At 47.8% G+C, this 15,507-nt stretch overlaps 1 protein-coding gene across 1 annotated transcript in view; it reads left to right on the top strand.

The window, feature by feature from the left end:
- ARMH4 (armadillo like helical domain containing 4) overlaps positions 1-15,507 on the top strand; it is a gene marked incomplete at both ends in the record, with an annotated part of 49,975 nt that overhangs the window by 14,021 nt on the left and 20,447 nt on the right. Inside the window, one exon of the mRNA XM_084270383.1 lies at positions 5,532-5,780. Within this exon, the coding sequence (XP_084126509.1) occupies positions 5,532-5,780 (249 nt within the window). The remainder of the gene's footprint in view (positions 1-5,531; positions 5,781-15,507) is intronic.

Here is a 15,507-nt window from a genome sequence, read left to right as displayed (position 1 = left end):
GGGCTCTGAGTGACCTGATCTAGTGAAGATGTCCCTGCTCACTGCAGGGGCGTTGGACTAGGTGGCCTGTAAAGGTCCCTTTCACCCTAGTGCATTCTGTGATCTGTCTGCTTTAGACACTGCAGGTTGTAGGTTCCTGCTGGGTCAGGGACATGCCCCACAGTGGAGATGTGTGCTGGTCTCACTTTCATCCACTGAGCCACAAAAGTCATCCTACATCCATTCAGTTTTGAAGTGAAAAACCTTTTTGGTTTTGAAGTAAGCAGAGGAAGCTTTTGCCACTGTGAAGCAGCAAAGCCCATCCTGTGGGTATCACCAGTGTCACTAATGGATCGGTGTGAAGCCCCTGCTAAAAACCAGCCATGGCAGTTTCTGCTGGCTATAAAGAAAGTGAGAATCTCCAAATCTCCACTAAGATATATATTTTAAGAATTTTGTCTCAGGTTTGTTTACTTGGTGCTCTCCTCTAGCTTCAGTAAACCTGACCATTTGAATGCCTCTTCCAAGGTTGTCAAGTCCTTCAGAGCTCAAATCTCTGATGTGTGAACTGGGAATCTCATTTTCCTGGGGATTCCTGCTGCTTGCATCTTTCTCAGGTTGTACCCTTGTCACAGCAGGGAGGTGTTAAGTGGCTTGGGTTGTTTTTTTCCCTTTCCTGTTCCAGTGGAAGCAAAGCAGAGCCTATTTTAGCAAACACAGCACTTATTTAGCCTGCCAAAGAGAGGCAGATTTTGGATTTCCTCACTCTTTAACTCTGCCCTACACTACTCTGGCATTACCCTAACTGCAGCAGAAAATACAAACATCTGCTTGAATTACAAGTGTTTCAGTGCTGAAGTCTCCTGGTCTCTCCAGGAGAGGAGACAGGATACCATCCCCCCTGGGTAGGTCCACACAGCACATAAGCATGAGCTAGGATTTGGTGTGTGCAGCCAGGGTAGCAGGATAGGCTGGTATGTAAGGTATGGAGAGCTATAGAACAAGGATGGCTCACAGCAGCAACTGCAGAGGTGCTGTGTACCTCCCTGCTCTGGCAAGCAAGGGCTGCGTTTGGCTCCTCAGATGTTTAGAAGTGCTCCTGCCACTGAGCTCTAGAATACCTGATTTGGATGGATGTACAGACTCACAGAATTGTAGGGGTTGGAAGGGACCTCTAGAGCTCATGGGGTCCAACCCCCCTGCCAAAGCAGCTCCCCAGCTCAGATTGCACAGACAGGCATCCAGACGGGGCTGGAATCTCTCCAGAGAAGGAGACTCCACACCCCCTGGGCAGCCTGTCCCAGGGCTCCCTCACCCTCACTGGGGAAAAGTTCTTCCCCAGTTTGGTGGGGAACTCCCTGTGCTCCAACTTGAGCCCATCACCCCTTGTCCTGTCCCCACAGACACTGAGAAGAGCCTGGCTTATGTCCCATACTGAAGATATTTGTAAACATTGATCAGATCCCCTCTCAGGCTTCTTTTCTCCAGGCTGAACAGTCCCAGCTCACTCAGCCTTTCCTCACAGGGGAGATGCTCCAGCCCTTTAATCATCTCCATAGCACTCCTGGACTCTCTCCAGGAGATCCAAGTCTTTTTTGTATGAGGGAGCCCAGAACTGGACACAACACTCCAGATTCACACCTGTGGCCAAGAAGACTTAATAATTATTTTGATTGGAGACTAGTGCCTTCACCATGAGGTGCTAATGTTTCACTGCAGGTTTATCTCACTGCTTTTGAACCAAAACTGATGAGTTTATAAAGCAGGATACACAAAGTAGTTCCCCAGGGGCTGCAGACACATGAAAATCCAAACACCTTCTCAATGTGCCAGGCTTTGCACCTTCAGCCCTCACTACTCCCTGTCTCTTGCTGCTTTTCTTTCAAAGCTGCCTCTCAAGGCCCCAGAGTGCTCCTTTTGTAACCGGCTCCTGCACCAGACACAAACCTCCAGCTTGAGGTTTGTCTGGGTGATGCTTCATTTTCCATCTGAGGAGCCCACTGAGCGGTCGTGCCCACCCTGCTCACGGCTGTGGGGCTGCTGTGGTGCCTCCTCTCCTGAAATCCCAAGGCTTCCAAAGCTTGTGATGGTTTATTTTTAATAAGTGTAGCTTCCTCCTTGTGACCACCAAGTGGTGCTCTGCGCTGCACCTTGCAGCAGGGCCAGCTGCTGGCGTTTTGGGATGGGGGGGGTAAAAAAACCTGTTTCCAGAAGTAGGAACGAACTGGAGAGGAGAAGGAAGCAAGGCAAGAGCTTTTCCTCCCTCCCAGCTGCTGTGCTGCAAGGGCTGCATTATTCACGTCTCTATACGATGTGCCTGCGTGGTGATTGATGTTGCTTGGTGATGATCAGAGGTGTTAAGTAGTCTTGGCACTTTCAATTTGGGTGTTCAGCTTGGCTGCCTGCTCAACTTCAGAGGCACAGGGATGGCTCTCTGCTGTTTCCAAACTGGATCCTGGCAGGTATCTCTGATTCAGCTTGCTAAAATCACAAGAAGCTTCTAAAAACCTTGTCCCATACTATTTTTTTTTTTCCTGGGATAAATATCCAATCCTGTGTTTTTTTCTTGGCTGCTTTTTCACTCAGTCCATCTAGGGAAAACCTCTGTTCATGTTCCTCCTCTGTGCTGAGCTACCCGTTTAGTGCCTTGGCCATTAAAGTTTGGAGATGTTTATAGCTGTGCTGCTCTCAGCAGAGGCAAAAGAGCTACAGGAATGTGTCTTTCCAGGTTTCCTGCAAGCCCCCACCAGGTGCCATTCTCAGGTTTACAGAAGCTGTGTATTCTGTATGAAAAACATGCAGGTTGATCGAGAAAACTCTTCTGTGGGTCTGAAATGATGGGCACATTATAAGACAGAAGCTGCCTATGAAATGTAATAGGAGTTTAAGGGGGTAACTACATCCCTGTAAGCCCCATTAAATGCTCTGCGTGGTGTAATCGTTTGCAGGAGCGGTCGTTCCTTTCCAGGTACTGAAAGCCATGCTGTAGCAGGATGATGCAGCTAAATTCACCCAGCAGCACATTTCTATGAGATGCAGGGATGGAATTGAAAGGTGGCAAGTGGGATTGTCTTGTCTGGTGAGCTGGAAAAAACCCCATGTGGTGTTTTAAAGCACATCTTTGAAGGAAAGGAGGGGCCGGGTAGCAGCACAGTGAATGCTGTGGGTTTATAACGTGTGCTGATTTCTCCATGTATCCCAGTCTGTGAAGTAGAGGCCAAAGGATGGAGGCCCCAGCTGGAGCATTGTGTCCAGTTCTGGGCTCCCTGGTATAAAAAAGACAGGGATCTCCTGGAGAGAGTCCAGAGAAGGGCGACAAAGATGATTAAAGGGCTGGAGCATCTCCCCTGTGAGGAAAGGCTGAGTGAGCAGGGACTGTTCAGCCTTGAGAAAAGAAGACTGAGAGGGGATCTGATCAATGTTTATAAATACCTGCAGTGTGGGACACAGGGGGAAATGGGCAGCTTCTTCTCAGTGTCTGTGGGGACAGGACAAGGGGCCTCAAGTTGGAGCACAGGAAGTTCTGCACCTGGTGAGGGTGAGGGAGCCTGGGACAGGCTGCCCAGGGGCTGTGGAGTCTCCTTCTCTGGAAATATTCAAGACCTGTCTGGACACCAACCTGTGTGCCCTGTCCTAGGGACTCTGCTTTGGCAGGGGGGTTGGATTCAATGATCTCGGGAGGTCCCTTCCAACCCCTACAATTCTGTGAGGCTGGCTCCCCCCAGTGAATTTAGGTTCAATAACCACCAACTAAATACCTTCCCCCATCTTCCCCAGTTTGTGTGTTCTGGAATATCTGTCCTGGAGTGTCATTGCAGAACATCAGAAAGCAGAAGAATGGAACATCATCATCTACTTTACTTACAGCACATATGAAGTGTGCAGCCCCTCAGGTGTCTTACTTCAGCTGCTCCATCTTATTGCAGTGTCTGTAACCTGTATGAGGTACAACTCCAACAGAAATAAAGGGATATCTAGATAACAAGGGCTGATTTTGCCAGATTGTTAGTTTTTAACGTGCTCTTAGACTCCCAGCTGCTCCGTTGCAGGGTGCTGGGCTCTCCTAGTCTGAGTACAGCAGGAGGAGTTTTTCAATAGGGCTGTGTAGAGCTTCATGTGAATGAGACAAAGTGCATAGATATTATGCTTTAGTTTTCTGTTTTGGAAAGGTCACAAGCTAACCATCAGAAAATTCAGAACATCTCATTGTTCCAGGTACCATCTTTCCATGGTGGGTAGTGCTGTTAGTAGCTGTTACACAGCTCAGCTGCCAATTCCAGCTCGGGAAGTCCTTGAGTCGTTACTAATGAAGAGCTGGGAAGAGAGACTGTGGGAAGACTGGCTCTGTGTGTGTGTCCTGCTTGTCTGTCTTCAGCATCTGTGGCTAGTTGTGGTCAGAAATAGGATGTGGGCTGAAAGGGTTTAATCACAGAATCACAAGGTTGAAAAAGACCTTTAAGATCGAGTCCAACCATCCCTGTCCTGTGCTAAACCAGATCCCTGAGCACCTCATCTCCCCTCTGTTAAACACACCCAGGGCTGGGGACTCAGCCCCCTCCCTGGGCAGCCTGTGCCAGGCCCTGACAACTCTTTCAGGGAAGAACTTTTCCCTCCCAGCTGAGCTGACCCTGCCCTGGGGCAGCTTGAGCCCCTTGCCCCTTGTCCCATCTCCTGTCCCCTGGCTGGAGAGACCATCACCCACCTCTCTGCACCCTCCTTTAACGATCTGGTGTGGTTGTTCTTGTGTTGCTGTTTTAGATTCTAGCACTATGGCCAAGGCCCTTATCCCTCCGTATGTTAACAGAACAGTCAGCTTTGGGATGAGTATCTGTGCTAGTGGAGAATCCACAGGGATTTCCTTGGTGTCACATTTACCTGCTCTCAGGTGAAGTACTGGCCGTGCTGCCCCCTTTCCAACACTGAGTTAAGTCTTCCTTGGTCATACCTTTGTCTGTGTAAATCTGCTGTGACAGGAGTGCAGGTATAAACCTGCTGAGGATCTCTACCATCACCACTCTTCCCCCACACCCTAGAGCTGATCTGCCCAGCACACATCAAAGCCAGATGCTTTTTCTGGATGAGGGGCCATATCAGTCTAATTGGGCTGGAAAGCAGTATCCTTTCCAGAGTAGTGGAAAGCCTAGTAAATGTTAAAAATAAACCCACATTACTGCTGCCTTCAAGGCTGGAAATCAGGGAAATAGCTCTCACTTGAGCTGAGAGCAGAGAGTTGAGCAGAGAGTAAGTCTCTAGTTAGATACGCTCAGGTATTTGTACACATGAACGTGCTTGTTTGTGCTCTGGTATCAGGAAGCAAAATAACAATATTTCCCTCTAATGTAATTAACAGTCTAAAGACAAGGTCTCATTGTTACTTAGAAGCTTCAAAATTAACCCCTTTGGGCATCTTTGCTGTGAGAAAACAGGCATGACTTCCTTCAGCTGGTCTGCCTTTGGAGGAGTGGTGTCAGTCTGTGCTCACCTATAGAGATGTGTGAACCTTCTCTCTTGGGGAGTCTTTCCTGATGTTGCTTTTGTGTTTCCCCAACCAGAGGGTGAGGAAGAGGAGGATGAAGAGGAGGAGGAGGAAGAAGAAGAGGAAGAGGAAGAAGAGGAGGACAAAGACATGGACTCGATGGATGAAAGCATGGAGGGCGACACGGAGCTTCCAGGCTTCACGCTTCCAGGCGAGACCTCCCAGGAGCCCATAGCTGGCCTGGAAAACCCTGTGGCCCAGCTGGCTGGGGTGTCCTACCAGGTTCCTGACACCATCGAGTGGGAGCAGCAGAACCAGGGTCTGGGTAAGAGAAAAAATCCCTTCTGGCCTTCAGATTTTTGACATTTAATGCTAAAATCTATAGTACAGAAGAGCCCAGAAGTACTGGAATAGCTATTCTCAGGTCAGTTATTACTGTGCTTGCTTGGTCTGATGGCTGACACACTGCAGATCCCTAGAGAAACGAGTAACTTGATCCACAAACAGCCTGGGAGAGCAAGAGACAGTTAGGATTTTTTGTAGTGGTCAAGGAGAAAGTGCTGGAGAAAGAATTATTAAAAATGTGGATTCTGGGAAGTCAAATGGTCCTACATTAACTCCAGCTGAGCAGAAGCAATTTATATGTGCCAGTAATGAGGCTGTCAGATTTACAGTCCATCAGCCGACTCTCTAACCAGCAATATTTAGACAGAAAGTAAAGCAGAAGGTGATGTCATCTCTGCCTTTATAAAACAGAATTTGATCCTCCAGAAGTGGTTCTGATGGCCTGCAGCTCTGGAGAAGGGAGGTCTTTGGGGTCTCTTTTGGTGTCTTGTTCATGTGCTTGGTTTTCAGGGGTTGCCAGTGAAGGACGTGGTGGTGCTCTGGCACCTCTCTGCGTTGTGTGTGAGATGACTTTGCTCATTGTCTACTTGTTTCTTGATTTGTGTGGAGATTGGGTGTGGCAGGTTGTGTGTGTCCAACCACTGAACTGTTTGGACAGCACCAGAGGGGCAGGAAACTTGGGCTTTCAGGGAATGAATAAACATAAATAGTTTTTAGCCGCTACTTCTTTTGTGATTAAGTGTTTACACATAACAGGGAGAGCTGCAGATGGATTCAAACCTGGTGAACGTTTTCTGGGTCCATTAGTTACTCCTCATGAATGTTAAAGTGGGTGGTCTTCATTGTGCACCTCCACTGAGATCAAGGCCCTCTACTTCTGTGGTGGTGGTGGCTACTGTGCCTGTGCTCTTCTCCCACTTCAGAGTATTTATTCTCCCAGTGAGGATCCCTATTTTACAATCCACAAGCCTAGATGTAGCAACTTAACTTGAACTGGTGTGTGAACTGTGTGGTAGAGCATGAAAATCTCCTCAAGCCACCAAGCTATTTGCTAGCTCCATACTGCTTGCCTATCTTCTACATCCTCAGATGAAAAACTGCTACCCGTAGTAATGTAGCAGCTGGAGGACCAGGGCAATTTACTAAGCCTTTAGTTTTGCTGCTTTGGAGCATGGAGTAGGGTTTTTATGTGCATGGAGTTACTCAGAGTGATAAAGACATTTTCATCTTGTGGCATATGGGGTTGTGAGGGTTTGAAGATAGGGCTTAAGGTGTCAGAGCAGAGGTTGTGATGGTGCACTTTGGTTCTTTAAGACGTTGGCTGAAACCACCAGCTGCTTGTACTGGGCCACCACTAACACAACAGCTGTAAGCAGGGGAGAAACTGGTGTGAACCATAAAACTGAACGGAGGAAACGCCACTGTTAGGATAAAAATCTTTTAGGGGCAAAGAGGCACACCTCTTGTATTTATAAAACTAAGAATGTATTGCTAATATGTTGAAATCCTCACAATCTAATCAGTATTAGTACAGATCTAATTATTAAAAGAAAAGAAATAATCATGCAGTGTGGGATTGTTACCCACATGCTGCTTAGTTCCCGTGCTTTACCTCTTAGTCCCTGTGCTTTATCCTAGAGTTTGCCTGTCCTTCCCTGGCTCCCGTGGGTCCTAAGGTTGGGGGCTTCATTCAGGGATGTGCAGTGAGTTTATTAGGGTTGGGTCATCAACATCTGGAGTCCTTTGCCAGGAGGAATATGATGTTCATGTTGATGTTTTCTTCTTTCTCACTTTTGGATCTACTTGAAGTCCTTTTCCTCTGTTGGCCAGAATGCTTTTGCACCTGGCTGTTTCTTCATTGATCCACAGTTCCATATTATGTCTGAATTTACTGCATGAGGTGGCTTTTCTGTATGTTAGATGCTATTTTTTTGTTCTTTTGTTTACCCTAACCTCCCTTTTGTCCAGCTCTGCATTTCTTTAGCTGTCCACTGGCGTGTTGTTTATATCCAGCTGTTCATGACAATGACAATACCGTGTTACAGGGATATGTGACTCTGCTGTAGCTTGTAAGAAGTCACCTGGATTGCCTGGCTCATTATAGGTTTCCATCTACCTGTGGAGGTATTGTACACAATGGAATTTGGACCATCCCTGTAGATGGGAATTAAAGATTAAAAAGGTGAAAATAAACTGGCATCTTAGAAGCTATGAAGCAGGATAGTATATATCTCAACATGTAGTTTCCCAGATATATACCATACCTGCTTTTCATGTATTTTTGTATGTAGGATCGTAGGTCTTACAATAATGGAAGGTCATATAACTCCTTCACTTAGGTAATTATAAGGCATTTGTATAATAAACATGCTTTTGAAATGTGATTTTTTTTTTTTTAATGGATAAAAAAAAATCTTTGCAGCTCTGAGTAGTTACTTACAGAGCAAATTGCTCTGGCTGTATTGCAGATCTGTGGTCACAAATTGCACTGCATAAACCATGTAATGCATGCCACTGGTTAATGATGGCAAGGCAGAGGAGCAGAGGCAGAGTGGTGGAAGATGATGAATATTTGAAATGTCATCTTTACAGGAAGCTGAGATTAATGCTTTTATAGGCAAAAATAACCAGCATTAGGAAGACAGAAACCGAGACTCAGTAGTATGTTCTTTAATTGCTGCCCCAAATGGCTCTATTTTAAGTACTCTTAGAGTTCAGGTTGTTGGAACATCACAGTGACTTTTCATCTTTAATGCATTTGTCATCTTATTTACCCTGGAAAGGGTACCCATGTTTACAGGGGGTAGGAAAAACACAGAGAGGCCAAGTGACCCCACTGTTTTCATGGGGGAGCCAGAGGGGAGCAGAGTGGGGATTTGAATGAGGTGAACTAAACGAGTGCTTGGGCATTGCATTCCTCTTGCTGGGAGCAGGGTGTGAGCACCTGCATTTCTCCCTGGAAAAGTGCAAAGGAACACACCCCAAAAAATCACCATCCCAACAGAAGGGATTGACTCCATCGAAATTCCAGGTGAGAGAGGCTGGCAGGAGCCAGGAGCAGAGCAAGCCCATTTTTCTCCCCCCACATGTTCCAAGTGGAGCTGCCTGCAGCAATCCTGCAGCTTTGCCCCGTACGTATTTATGGGAGGTTTGTTCTGCAGAGCGTTGGCCACGCGAGGTCTGTGTTCCAGACGGCTGCAGACTGAAATGAGCAGTCTCAGAAATAGAGATGATTATTTTTCCTGTCTTTCTGGGTGCTCCAAATAATTTATACAGTTCCATATGTTCCTTGCCAGCTCCCCTTCCTTCTCACAAGCAGTAATAAAGCTCCCAGCATCAATCCGTGTCTAAATCAAGTTTCAGTTCCTCGTGAGGGATGTGTACTCTGGTTGCAGTGACTTCTTTTTTAACTGGTTTAAGAGATGGGTCGTGATTGTGTCCTAATCCTGGAGCAGGCTCATATTTAATCAGGTTTGCCTTGTCAGAGGAAATTGTGCATCCACATGCCTGTAAACAACAGCGAACCTCTCCGTTGTTGTAATGACAGAGCAGCTCCAAGGAGGGAACAATTCACATCAGAGGTGGCTTTTTCTTCTTGTCAAATTCTATCCCAGGGTGTTTTGGGGATTGTGTCTCTTTCCCCTCTTTAATATTGCTTCTTTCTTTGACCTGACTTGCTCCTACTTATGCTCCGAAGCCAGCTGAGATGGGGAGCCTTGCAGACCAGTCTGGCACACACTGCACGGTCAGAAGCATCTCTCTGCCTCCTGCTGAGACCTTGGATGATGGGACCTTCTACAAGATGCAAAACTTAGTCAAGCCTGAGCCCCATGGTCCTGACCTACCACCCTGGTCTTCCCTTTTTCCAGCACAAGACTATCATCCCCTCATGAATGAGGCTCGTGCATTTCAGATGGGAGAAGCTGACTGTGTGTCTGTTCTGCTGTGAACCAGTTTCCAACCCTGGAGCATGGATGAACCATGGGCACAAGTCACATCCTTCCTCTTGGAAGCACCTCAACTCTTGTCCTTAAAGCAAGACCTAAGAAAAGAGAACAGTGATGAGTCAAACAGAAGATCTGAGGGTGTTTTGGTGGTACCCAGCTCTGAAAGCAAGCAGCTATCAGAAACAGGTGAAGTAAAGCCATTGCTTGTGATAAAAACTGCGTGTTCTTGCAGTTTGTCATAAGGAAGGGGAAGACAGCAGGGGCATTTCTACATGGAAACCTTTGGCAGGAAACTTGGGCTGATATTTCAGCCTGACATTTTTGGTGGAGCATATCAAGAAACAGCAGCTTTGTAACATCCCCAGATAGATTACTCTGACATAGTATCCCCTCCACAAGGTTTATGTGTCTATAAAACCCATGTCAGAGGAAGAGCGGCTCAGCCCTTTGTTCGCAGCCCTTAAGTGCTCTCTCCTAGTGCTGGGGGAGGATTTAGGGGCGTTTGGTTCTGCCTTCTCTCTCCCTGCCACAGTGAAGAAGATGGGATCTCATCAAAGAAGATGTTAAACTGGGGTTACTGGTTGTTGCTGATGGGAATGAAGAGGTCCTATCCGTCCGCAGCATTTCTCCTCTCTTTTTTTAACCTTCAGTTCAGAAGGAGGTGGTGCAAAGCTACAGAGAAATCATCTGTTGGCTTGTGGGAGGAGAGGTGGGAAATTCATCCCAGTGGCTGACATGATTGGTATGAGAGGTCCTAGCTGAGGTCTGGCTGAGCAGGGGATGTTTCTAATGGATGGTGGGATGAACCTGAGCCTGAGTGCTGCTGTCACTCCTTCATGCCCTCCATCCTCACAATCCTGCTGTGCAAAACTCTCTTGAAAAACCTGCAAGGAGGGGGCAGCAGCTTCTGCAGCAAAAAAGGACCCCAGCTTGGGGCAGGGGAGCCTTGGGCAACATTTGTGTGTGAAGAGTGTTAGGGAAGCTCTGCTGAAGCTAACTGAAGTCTGGGCCACCAGTTGCCTACAACTTGCCTGGCAGACCATGGGCTGAGCCACTTCACCCTTCTCAGCATGCTCAGGAGCACAAAAGGTAGCAGCAGCACTGAGCTCCTGGGCTTTCCCAGCAGAGGAGGACTCCTGTCAGACTTCATGCTTGCTCCTCACATTGCTCTCTTGCGCCGCCGTGAGCAACACTGGAAAACTCAAGCACAGAGCTAAGTGGTTTTAACCTCCTCAGGCTGGCTGGCTCTATCCATCCACTTGCCTTTAGAGTTAGGATGTGTCCCCCTTGGAGCAGGGCTTGGTATTTGCCCCTCCAAGTAATTTGTCTTGGGTTTTTTTCCTGGATTAAGGGATCGAGTCCCTTCAGCTGCACAGAGCTCCGTGCTGGGCAGGCTGGGCTGCATCTGCTAACCAAGCACCAGCGGGGTTTCTGCAGGCATCTTTGTGGCCTGGCAGCTGCCTTGGCTCTGTCTGTCCGTTTGTCTGTCAGCCCTACTCCAGTACAAACAGCAGTGCCTCCTCTCTGATCTGCAGCAATCCTCTTTCTCCACTCGTGCCTGTGGCTTCAGCGCGCACACGTGTTGCACCTCACTGCACTTCACCTCTTCTTCAGTTTATATGTGTCAGGAAACTTGGCTCTGTTTAGACAGGAGATTGTTTTCAGGCCTCTCTCCCTTTGGGTTTAAGTAATCACTTACCTTGATTGAAGACCACAGGCAGGGCAGTAGCTTTCCCTGGGTGAGAGTTATTAATTTTGCCTGTATTTACTACCCTGGGTGGCCTTTGCTGTGTAAAAAGAAGCTTGTCCTTAACGTTGGAGAAAGCACATTTATTTTCTAGTAGTGATGTATGCTACAGTGCAAAAGAGCTGTCTGTCTTCATGGCATCTCAGCCCTCTGAAAAAAACTGAAAACAATTGGAGAGAGGGAATGGGAAGTCTCATTGGCCTTGAATTGCTTCTTTCCTTCAGGGGCTTTGCGTCATAGTCTGAGCTTTTGGGTTAAAACATTGCGTAGCTGGTAAGAGAAAAATAGAGGAAAAGAGCTCATTCTGACAGGTAACAGGGAGAGAAAGGGTAATTTACTGAGAAGGAAGTTTTAAAATACTCCTTTCTAAGGAGAACGTAGATATGCTTTCTCTCTGCTTGGTCAGTACAAACCACAAATGACTGATGCTAAACCTATACCCCCTCTGGCTTTTGCTCAAATTAAGACCACTTGAGGATCAAAGGAGATCCAAGTTCACAGATTCACAGAATTGTAGGGGTTGGAAGGGACCTCCAGAGATCATTGAGTCCAACCCCCCTGCCAAACCAGGGTCCCTAGGACAGGTTGCACAGGGCGGCTTCCAGACAGGTCTGGAATCACTCCAGAGAAGGAGACTCCACACCCCCTGGGCAGCCTGTCCCAGGGCTCCCTCACTCTCACCGTGAAAAAGTTCTTCCCCATATTGGTGTGGAACTCCCTGTGCTCCAACTTGAGCCCATCGCCCCTTGTCCTGTCCCCACAGACACTGAGAAGAGGCTGCCCATGTCCCCCTGTGTCCCACACTTCAGCTATTGATAAAGATTGATCAGATCCCCTCTCAGTCTTCTTTTCTCCAGGCTGAACAGCCCCAGCTCACTCAGCCTTTCCTTACAGGGGAGATGCTCCAGCCCTTTAATCATCTTTGTAGATGCACATATAAATCCTGCCTGGCCTGAGAGCAGGTCAGGAACATGCATTGGGAAGAAGTAAATTGCTTAGATTTTGACTGACAATCAAAGAATTACCTCAAACCTCCAGCAATTGTTGTTTTGCAGCAATGCTGAGTATCAGCATTAACCAGAGAGAGGGGTCGATACAGGGAGGGTTACAAGAGGCTTTTGCTTTCTCTCCCCCCGGCCTTGTTTTCGAATGACTCGAACCTCCGCCTCACGCAAGCCTGGGATGTGGTGAAGTGTTTCAGGGCCAATAACCTATCATTTATCCTAACAGACCAGCAATGCCATCTGCACTCGAGGCTTTATTAATGCAAAGTGAGGCCAAGAGTTTCTCCAGTGTTGTTCCTTTTCTAGGTTGCTCCCCCCTGCTCCCCTCTGACCGCTCAGGCTGAGCTTCTCACTCAGGTACTGGCAGGGCCTGGTTTTGCAGTGGTGAAGGCTCAGGCTGGTGCTTGTTTTCCTCAAGGGGCTCGATGCAGTCACAATGCAAGGCTCTGACCCCCTGGCCATCCCTTCTGCAGCTCTGTTTTGTTTAGCAGTGTCACGTTGCTGGTCCTGTGAGGCGGACGAGCTGCCGCATCCCTGGTATCAGCTTACGGGTGCGCGTGCTGAGGGGAGCTGAACGCTGCCTTGAGCTCCCTGTCAGGAGCCCAGCTCTGGCATGTGTGGCGTCCTGGTGGTCCTTCTGCAGTTCTGCTGCGTGTGCAAGTTGAGCTGGTGTTTATCTTTGCACACTTGGGCTCAGGTCTAACACCAGTGGCAGATTTAACAGGACCCTCGATGGGCTCCCCCCACTACCCCGTTGACCTGGCATGGGATTGTCCCCCTTGAGTCACCCTGATTTTGTTTCCCTTCAGCACAGCTGTCCCAAAACCCAGACTTGAGCACAAGCTTTTGTTTAGAATTGAGAAGAGATCTTGATATCTGCCCTTCCAGTCCAGACAGAAGCTGTTTCTTCCTGTGAGTAAGCTTTAGGGGGGGTGGTTGCTTTGCCCTGATCAGTTCTGGCTTTCCTTGCAACTGTCCATAAGGAAGTTCTGGAAAATTATAGGGTAGGATTCAGTATAAATATCCTTCCTGGAAAATACATCCTCTTGGGTTTTGTTAATTTCTGTATCTGTAATAATTGATTAAATACAGCCTCTTTCTAGTTTTTGGTTGTAGAGACTTCTGGATAGAGGCTTGAGTAGAGAATTAGACCAAGTCAACAGCCTCAATGAAGCAACATTTTGAGGTAATATGTGCTCTCCCATAGCCAGAATGTGTTCCTGTGAGTGCTGTTTATGGAGGCTAGATTTTATTAAGGGCAAATAATCTGCTGTTGATTTAGAAGATGTTTTGGGGTTTAGCAGTCAAAGATAAGAGTCTTCCAGTAGTCATCTACTGCCTGTCAGTGTGTCCTGGTGTGTGATGTCTAGGCTGGAGGTGGGTTTATTTGCCAGACAAATGAAGCTGCAGGTTTCTGTACCCTTTGGTGCCTTTGTTCTAGTCAGCAAACATGTTCCTGATGGTCTTGGGAGACCCATGTAGTCTTGTGCCTTGGGTTTCTGTCAAGTTACAGAGCATCAGCTGAAGCATGGTACCTGCTTCTGCATGTCCTGAAGGTACCAACAGCTGAGAGACAAGCCAGGGAAGACTTCTTTGGATTCAGTATTTCTGCCCCCTTGTTCTCCTTGAGCATAAGAAGAAGGACTTTCAGTTAGGGTGTGAGTGCTCCAGAGGAACCTGATCTGCTGTTTGCACCACCCCACAATGCTGTTGTCAGTACAGTAGTAGGACTGAGGGCCATCCCTGCCTTGACATGATCAAGCTGTTCTCATCTCCCTGCCTCAGTTTCTCCCAGGATAACCTCAGTTTCTCCTGCTCCCTCAGACAGCCCAAAGGGCAGTGCTGGAACAGCTGTGTGTTCTTGCCCAAAGTGATGCTGGATGTATTACATAGTGTGAGTGGGCAGGAGAGTGCCCTTGTCCTCACCCTTCAGGAGAGGTCTGCAGCTGACCAGAGTACTGCTGAGGGTGCTGGAGTCCCTCCTTGTGACCTGCCAGTTCAGTTGCTTCCCTCTGTTCTGCACTGCTTAAAAACTTTAAGAACAACCTTTAAGCAGTGCAGAACAGTGTAGACTTTACTACTAGAGCTCCCAGGTGATGAGTACTGGACCCACCCCGTTCCAGGCCCCAGGTAGTGATGCAGAGCTTTTCTCCACAGTACTCTATGCATGGGGTGGGTGGATGTTAATGTTCAGAGTAAATATCCCTGCTGAAGGAAATCGGATTTAGTTATGCCCAGGTGAGTAGGAAACCATAGATAATGTTTCTGAAAGAGATCCTGGAGAAAATCCTTGGAACAGTCAAGTTCCAGGGGGAAATTTAGGCTGAGTTATTTTTATTGTTAGTCCCTTCACCATAAGAGAGTGAATTCGGATGGTCATCTGGGGAGTCTCTTGGTAAAGAGCAGAAATTAAAGCAAATCCTCTGCTCCAAATCCTTCTGAGAGGAAAGGGAGGATGATACATTACCAGCAGTGGTCTGGTGGGATGCAGGGGGACAGAGAGAAAAGATAATGGTAATTGTTTTGACCCTGAATACTCAGTGCCATTCTGCCCCTCAGCCCATCTGGAAAAGGGTACAGTGGAGCTGGAAAAGGTGTGTGGAAGAAGAAGAATAGTGAAAGAATAACCAAAAGGATAAAATAAAAAGAATACCCAGAGGATAGATGGGATTCTGTGCAAGGAGAGACTACACAGACCTTGACTGAGGCAGCTGAAATCAGGGGGGGTGTTGAGCACAGTGAGTCGCTGTCTCCTGAAACCAGACCTGGGGAGCATCACGTGGGACAGGCAGGAGGAGGCAGGTTGGTAGCACATGATGTGAGACTTGGCTCAGTTCATCACTAAGGGGCAACAGCCTCAAGCTGGGGCACAGAAAGTTCCCCACCAATATGGTGAGGGTGAGGGAGCCCTGGGACAGGCTGCCCAGGGGGTGTGGAGTCTCCTCCTATGGAGAGATTCAAGATCCATCTGGACACCGACCTGTGTGACCTGTCCTAGGGACCCTGCTT

The sequence above is a fragment of the Gallinula chloropus genome (genome assembly GCF_964237585.1).
Source record: "Gallinula chloropus genome assembly, chromosome: 14".
NCBI classification, from domain to species: domain Eukaryota; kingdom Metazoa; phylum Chordata; class Aves; order Gruiformes; family Rallidae; genus Gallinula; species Gallinula chloropus.
The sequence above is the reverse complement of the archived record's forward strand: the minus strand, read 5'-3'. Positions and strand labels throughout refer to the sequence as shown.